This window comes from Centruroides vittatus, unplaced genomic scaffold, assembly GCF_030686945.1.
Source record: "Centruroides vittatus isolate TY-2023 unplaced genomic scaffold, ASM3068694v2 contig_365, whole genome shotgun sequence".
In the NCBI taxonomy this organism is placed as follows: Eukaryota; Metazoa; Arthropoda; class Arachnida; order Scorpiones; family Buthidae; genus Centruroides; species Centruroides vittatus.
This window is the reverse complement of record NW_027122189.1, coordinates 111,403-120,048: the sequence shown is the minus strand read 5'-3', so window position 1 is coordinate 120,048 and position 8,646 is coordinate 111,403. Positions and strand designations below refer to the sequence as shown.

Sequence of the window (8,646 nt, the reverse complement as noted above, 5' to 3'; positions counted from 1 at the left end):
TCAGTAGCATTTCGCATGGCGAGTGAGAGATTCACTTGGTGAGACAGAAATATCTGTTTGAACTCCACATGTCTTAGTCGATTTTAAAACAGCAGCAAATGTCTTGTTTTCTGCTGGTGCATTTAAAGTGACCATGCGACGTGCCTCGGGGTAAGGTATATTATTCACGGTTTTCACCCGTTGAATCTCTTTTTCTCTTTGCCATGCAGGGCATTTCCGTGAGTAGGCAGAATGGGCTTCTTTGCAGTTTACGCAGCATGGAGTGCTTGTACATTCAGTACTCTCGTGATCTTCTTTTCCACACTGAGCGCATGCACCTTTCCCTCTACAAGATGTTTGTGAATGTCCAAACCGCTGGCATTTAAAGCAACACAGCGGGTTTGGAACATATAATCGAACTGGGCATCGAAGATATCCCGTAGTAACGAATGATGGCAATGTCGGCTTTCCGAATGTGAGAATTAGATGTTTAGTCGGTATCAACTTGCCATCACGACAAATGGAGATGCGTCGAACAGCAGTGACACCTTGATCTGCAAGACCAATCTGAATATCTGTTTCATCTTCAGACATCAGATCGACCTCAGATATCACACCACGTGATGAGTTCAAACTTGCATGTGGTGTGATGGTAACTGTTATGGCTCCTAGAGATGTCATTTTCAACAGCTTTGCTGACTGTTGAGAGGAGGCTGCTTCTATCAGTAGGTCCCCTGACCTCAATTTTTGTATTTTCTTTAAATGTCCAATAGTTGATTCAAACAACTTTTGAATTAGGAAAGTAGAACACTTCGACATCGGTTTTTCAGTAGTACTATGTACTATGAGATAAGTTGGTTGGTTGGAGGAACTGACCTCCTTTGGTTGTGATGCATCAATGCTTGTAGTTTTTAGTTTTAATGAATCCATGTTTAAAAATAACTATTCAGCTCCTAGTGACCCCACCCACCATGGGGTCCAACAAGGGGATGCCATCACATGGGACACTCCCATAGACCGTCACACCAGGGTTTCCCAGGAGCTATACCCTCACAATGTAGTCGAGAAAAGCACATCTTGTCTGACGTGTCTGCCCGGTCTGCATCGATCGGTTGACTCCAAGCCGAGGTCAACAATGACTCAACAACCAACCGATTGACTCAAACAAAGCCTGATTTGAGCCTCCCGTTTATCCGAAGCAGAAGCCAAAGCAGTGTGTTGGGGACGGAATGTTGCCCCTCAACTACCAGGATCCCCCTTTCCGGCATACTAGACACCACTCATGGCGAACACGTGGGTAAGCGTTCAGATCCCAGGGATAGTAAAGAAGAATTACTAAACCATCTCTGGGAAGTCCCCTCACCACGGACAAAAACCCACATCAAAAGGTAAAAGATAATGATTTTTACCCTAAGGTAACCTGTTTGCTTTGCTAGCCAGAAGGACGAGGTGGTTAAGGTGATAGTACTATTTTTCACACGCACCGGATAAGACTGTCACACATCGAATATCTGACTACGTAGTGTACGAGATTTTATGAGAGAATTTCAGACGTTTGTCCGGCAGTTGGACACCGGATATCCGTATGAAGATAGACAAAATCTCGGCGTTTTCCGGTGTCGGACGCTAAATATCCGACGCTGGACATGTTAAGATGTACAGAATTCATTGCGATCTCATATGAACTATCCAGTAGTATTTTGGCAGCAGCGAGAATATACAAACCCGTTCCATAGCGGGCATGACAAGTATAACTGAACTTAATGTTTAAACTAGTTATAGTCCGATATCTGACACCGGATAATGTGAAATTAGGCTTAGACTACCGCTCTGGGGGACTTTGAATCGAATGAGCATCCCCAAGAATTTTTCGGGTTTGGTCTGTCCAGAATATGTTTGCCTCCATCCCTTATCACCCGGCCGCACCATTGTGGACTCTACTGAATCCACTATGGGCCTGAAAAGGGTCTTCTTAATCCCCACAAGACGTAAGAGTAAAATAAACCCAGTTTGCTCTCAGAATCAAAATGATGTATCAAGATTTCATCACCAGTGACAACTGACTACGGAAAGATCAGATCACCCAGATCAACCGCAAGACGTTGTAACTATTGGCAGACTTTCATCCAAACGTATAGTAGGCTACTTTGGATTAGGCGTCATAAGTTAGGGGAGCCAGAGAAAACACACTTTTCATATGCAAATGGTTGTGCAAAATTATATAAACAATTTCACGGGAAACGTTCAACATATTGGCAAATTCATTAATGATAACTCGACAGTCTTTTCAGACGACAAAACCACCAGTATTATAGTTCTTCAGTCAGCATTCTCAAATGAATATGTAATCTTCTCTGTTTTAATAGAAATTGATTCCAAACCTTTATAGAATAGATTGGATCATCAAAATGCTATGGATCATGGAAGCACTTCCTCACTATATGCTTATTTCATAAGCGCCCACTGATATTTCTCGCAAGCGAAAGTAAAATTTAACTCTATTTACTGATCACGATCAAACTTCATTTTGTTTTAAGAGCAACAAATGACATTTGTTCATTGCTCTCTTGTAGTCAAACGAAGCGTCATATTTCTATGCGTCTTTTCTAAGACACATCCATGAAAGATATTTAAATATCTTTTTATAAATAATTTAGCCAGATATTTCAGACCCCATCCTCATTGATAGACCTGGACGGATCTAGTTGGACATTTTGAGCAGCTCTCAGAAAATCAGTAATTATAAAACCTAAATTGGAATCTGAACAGGACCCTATAATTTATCATATACAGTATATTTAAGATTGGAATATCCTGTTCCTCGCTGCCGTACTGGCCAAATTCATTTCAGTCCAGTAGGATAGAAGGCCACATAGTAAAATAGTGACCTATCAGCATGGCCCGGATGACTGAGGCAGGAAAAGCGTCAGCCTGCCACTCTGGAGAACACGGGATCGAATCCGGGTAGGCGAAGAACTCCAGGAAGCAGTTTGTTGTCCGGTCGTCCCTCACCTTCCGCCACTCCCGTTATGGGTCTGGCCGAATCTGTGATGAATGTGATAGAGGCCTCATACGCTGATGTCCTGAGGCAAGAATTCTAATTCTAGAAAACATATTTTATTATTCAATCAATAACTAATGATTTGTTCGTGTATATAATACAATATTTAACAAACGTGATGATAAAAATCAAAACATTTATGGAAATATAAATTGCCATAAATATTGTTATCTGTATGACTTGTTAATTATGTAATAATTGAAACTGGAACATTGTTAAACATTGTTGAACATTAATTGTGAAAAAATTCCAACAGACTATTATAAATAATCAAGTATGAAATTAATTTGAATTAGTTTTTTTAAATCCAAAACATTTATATTTAATATATATATTTATCTTTTATTAATTAAATTTATGTAGAAAAGAAAAATAAAAAAAAATTATGAAAAAAAAAAATCACCATGTAAAAAACAAACTATTCCAGGTAAATTCTCGTTAATACGTTCATTATTATTATTATTATTTATATCTCGAACCATAATTACTTTTGATTATTCTACCGAAGAATTATGGAAAACGTCCCAGATTCCGTAAGCATATATTAAACAATATATGCCTTATGTGACCCGAGATCGAATCCGCGTACCTGCAGGACTTTTTCATAAGCAGTCCGTATGTCGTGGCGTCAACCCTCACCAGCTGATCGTTTCCACGTGAGCCTGGTCGAACCCACGATGGATACAAAAAAATACCCCGTTAGAGGCCCATGGAGAAGAAAGAGTGAAGCCTGACCTCATAAGATTTGAAAATACTATCAGTAGTAGTCAAATGACACATACGAATCACAAAAATTGTCAAGTAAATTCAATTTGTTGTATTTATAAGTAATTTTTAGGTAAATAAGTGTTATAAGTAATAAGTTTAGTGTTTTTGCAATTATTCTATGTTATTAATAATTTTTGAAATAATGCGACACTGAAAGTATTTTGAAAGATTTTTTATTTTTATTTTCATTAATACAGAGAAATCATTTAAATTTTACAATTTAAGTGTGTCCACTTTTTCTTTTAGTTTTTCTAAACTAAGACACAATTCTGCCATTAAGTATAGGTATAAATTTTCACGATGGGTAACGATGTAATTACGATCTAATTTTTGATATTTTATAATGTAACACCAAGAAAGCTGACATTGAAATTCGTCAATGAACTCTTGGTCAAGCTTTTGATAACGGGAAACAAAATTCCAGTTTAGGAAGTCTTGTATTTGACGTAAAGTTGAGGTTTTTAATTGTTGGTATTTTAAGAGTTTTTTAATATCAAATTTATGTACGTAGCCAATAATAAAAGCATCCGAAAGAATTTGGTGTTCGGCTACTTTATTCCAATCAAGATGGTCGAAAAAAGTTGTAAGGAAATGATCATTTAATATCTGATATTGACATATTAAATCCCATTTTGCATAGTTAATATGCTCCATAATAAATGAGGGTAGAAATTTGTAATTTTTCCATATGTGGTTCCAATTTAATTTATTCGCGAATTCCCTAATAAACTCTTCAGATAAATTACGTCGTCGACTAATTGTATCCCAGTGGACATAGTTTTGAAATTGACGAATAACGTTTTCGTCTATGGCCGAAGATGAGAAAGCTTTCCAGTCAATTTGGGGTTGTGTAGCGTCTATAAAGAAATAAAACATTTTATATTATTTGCTGCTTTATTCAAGTACATATTATGTATACATATAAGAGCGTACATTCTTGAGTATAAAATGAGTATTACATATATTATATTTGAGTACATTACAAAATAATATCAAATATTTAATTTTTGTTACAAGTAGTTATGATCATTATGAGTTCCAAAATTTTCTTTTTTTCAGATACAGTATCTTCTTTTTTTTCAGATACAGTAATTTCGTCTTCAAAAACTACATTTTTAGTAATATTATAGTCTTCAGTATCAGAATCAGACAACAGAATTTCTTTACAATCATCAAAATTTATTTTTTGAGAAAAGGTACAGTCACCAAACCCTTGTTCATTTCTGTCTGTCTCGCTTAATGATTCCATTTCTAAAAATACTGGGTGTGAGATTTTTTCGAAGATAATTTGTGCAATGGCAGTTCCACGTTCAATAACAATATTTTTTGGGCCAAAGTTGTACATCATCACCCCAATATTTCCACGATAGTCGGAATCGATGACGCCTGCATTTATTATTATGTTATCTAGCGACAAAGAAGATTTTGGAGCCAATCTGATATAACATTTATTATTAGGTATTTCGATGGCCAGATCAATAATAATTTTTAATAATAATTTTTAATAATTTTTAATAATTTAATAATAATAATTTTTTGTTCATTCGAGTTTATTTCAAAGCCCTTGACACAAAAAATGTCATATCCTGCTGCTCCCTCTGAAGCTTTAGTGGGAATTTTAGCAGCCTCGCTTAATTTTTTAAAATATACAATTTCTAAAAAATAAAATATTTAATATTATTACATTTATAAACATTAATTATTACATTTCATACATTTTATAAAATATTACATTTCATACAATTACATTTATACAAAATATGTACATATTGCTGTCCTCTGAAGCTTTAGTGGGAATTTTAGCAGCCTCACTTAATTTTTTAAAATATACAATTTCTAGAAAATAAAATATTTAATATTATTACATTTATAAACATTAATTATTACATTTCATACAATTTTATAAAATATTAATTATTACATTTCATACAATTACATTTTATAAAATATTTATCGAATATTGGTAATGTTATTTTATCATTTATTACGAAAAATTTACATTCGTATATTTTATTATCTGGTAATTTTAATGATGCTGCTTTATTACATGTTTGTTTTAAACACGGGTAAGTTTTACTACAAATACTATGTATTATATAACTACATTTTCTTTTGTATACTATTATAAAGCCATATTGTGAAAATGATGAGGAATCTGCAAAATTAAAAGTAAAAATTGTAGTGCCCAAATGATAGTGCATCTATTCCATTATCTAAAATAAATTTTTATCGTAAAAATGGAGAAAGGGAAATTTTATTTTGTAGATATGTTGTTACTATATGATTTTTGCTTTGAATTCCATATTGTTGATGCCTTAACAATTCTGTATTAAACAAAACTTCTTTATATTTATCATGATTAAATGTTTTTACAACAGATTTTTTAATTCCCTTGGCAGTTTTCTTATTTTGTTTATCAAAAATATAGGAATACATTTTTGGTTTCAATGAGCAAAATTCAATTATAGGTTTTGATAATGTTTCATCTTTAAAATATCCTAGTTTACTTTTGTTCACTTCGTTATATAATTTATGATTTTTAGGGTAATTACTAAAATCGAAGATATCAGGGAATGATTTAAAATCTTCGTATACGTCATTTGTATATATTTGAAGTGTTAGTGAGTCCGTATCGGTATATAATAAATGTACGTTTTCACCATATCTATTTTTGAATATTTTATAAAATGTTTTGTAAATATGCAATTTACTTAATTCTAATACGCAAAAACCAATATAAATTGGTTTGTCTAAAATTAAATTAGGTTTTTTTATTTTAAAAATAGTCAGATTATCATTTATAATTTTGAAATTTTCTACAGATGGTTTAGCTAGATATCCGCGATACTGATTTAATGTCATGGCTGCTTTTAGGTTAATACGTTTTCTTACGTTTTGACACGTTTTGCCAAAAAAACTATTATTCATTAATTTAAAAAATGATTTGTCAAAATCGTTAGTCGATTCTTGCCGTTTTTTATTATTAAAATATATATATTTTTTAAGCCATGCGCTTTGGGAAAATGCCAATACTCTATGAATTTTAGTTATTATTAGACCTTCCTCTAGATAAAATTTTAAATTTCTATAATGAATTACATAATTTGTTTTATCAAAAAGAGTAGGAATTAGTTTTTTATTATTACTATATTTTAAATTTAATTTTTTTAAGACTGTTTTTTGGTAATTGGATAATAAATTGTATAAAATGTGTGTGTGTTCAGCAGCGAGTGGCAAATTATCATGTCTGTCATGAATAATTTCAGGATATTTTAAATTAACCTCTAAGATATATCCTACACTATTTTTATTTGATATATTAGGTATGTCTAGAGCATCTATTTCATCTTTGTGCAGCCATCGAAAATTATTTACGGGCAAATATGCACTCATTACAAATCCGTAAAGGTTATTCGCATCTATCAACAGAATATAATTATGAGGTTGATTTTTATCATATGTATCGGGTATTAATGGATTATTTGCTTTTGGAAATCTTTTACCCGCTAAACTTATTCTGCCCCTAATTTGACTTTCAATGAAAAGGTACATATTTAAATCATTAAACAATTGCAGTTGGATTTTGGTCATTTTTAAACCACAGTTCCATGTTAAATCGGGGGTAGTTATGAAATATACAGGATCCAAATTATAATATGTTAAACTTAATTTTTTGAAATTCTGAAATATATCTGCCAATAATACTGTATCAACATATTGGTATAATTTTAAATAGTCTTTAAAAGTTTTACAATTAAATTTATCCCAAACTAATTGAGCGTGATTGTAATCATCATCTGTAATATTTTCTCTTAATAACTCATTATAAAAGCATTTTTTTGGGGGGAGTTGTATTTCATTTAACCCTTCGTCACGCGCCTAGTGCCGATTCCGCACCAATCGATTTTTAATTAGTTTGTGTAAAAATTCCAATTGTCCGAAAAATTTGAAAAAATTATTACCTGTCTAATTTTTCTTCAATTTTATGATGCGCTATTCATTTTTTGCTTAAAGCGTTCCGTTATTTTTAATTAATTATTGGTGCCGAATCGGCACTATGGCGCGCGTTATCGCGGATTTCAATTTTCAAATTTCCCGCCAGTCGTTGTTACTAAAAATAGCCGCAGTGGTAGCGCGCGCGTTTCTTTGTTTATAATCGCGTTATTTTAAAGTGAATTACTTCTAATAAACTGAAATTTGACCGGAAATAATTTAATTTCTTACAATGGTATTTTTTAATTATTTTTTAAAGTTTTATGACACCATCACAACATTTCCCTGAGTGGAAGAACACAATTAGAAAGTTAACACTATATGAACGTATTCATTTTTTATATTAACTATTTTTCTGTATTTTTTTTATTATCTGGGTTAGGCATAAGGGCTTGCTTTTACGGATTTGCAAACAGGACCTTTTGGATAAAGTATCCAACAAATGAATGACATTTATTGATATATATATATGAATAAAAGTTGTTCATTTGTTAGATACTGCATCCAAAAGGTCCTGTCTGCTAAATCAGTGAAAGAAACCCCGTATGCCTAACCTAGAAAATAAAAAAATTAACTTTTTTGCACACGCTAATTATAATTTTTGCAATACAAGATGTACATAAAGTTTTAGCATTGTATAATGTAAAATGTATAAACGAATAATAGAAATGAATATTTAAATGTATAAATAAATAATATATAATATAATTTTATTTGTATTACCAATTTATACTGTTTATCTTAATTATTATTTATATAACTCTTGTATTGAAAGTAGAATAGATGTAAGCAAGAGACGAGATAATTGACATCTAGGCGACACTTAATGCCTGGATGTCAATTAT

General features: G+C 32.3%; 1 protein-coding gene across 1 annotated transcript; it reads right to left on the bottom strand.

The window, feature by feature from the left end:
• LOC136975222 (uncharacterized) lies at nucleotides 1-909 on the bottom strand. The gene has a single exon (XM_067270252.1). It carries the CDS (start codon nucleotides 907-909, stop codon nucleotides 1-3), a length of 909 nt encoding a protein of 302 aa, XP_067126353.1.
• Between the last annotated feature and the right edge of the window lie 7,737 nt (nucleotides 910-8,646).

What these genes read in the sequence shown, in the direction of transcription:
- LOC136975222 (XM_067270252.1), bottom strand. Translation starts at nt 909, where the DNA reads ATGGATTCATTAAAACTAAAAACTACAAGCATTGATGCATCACAACCA.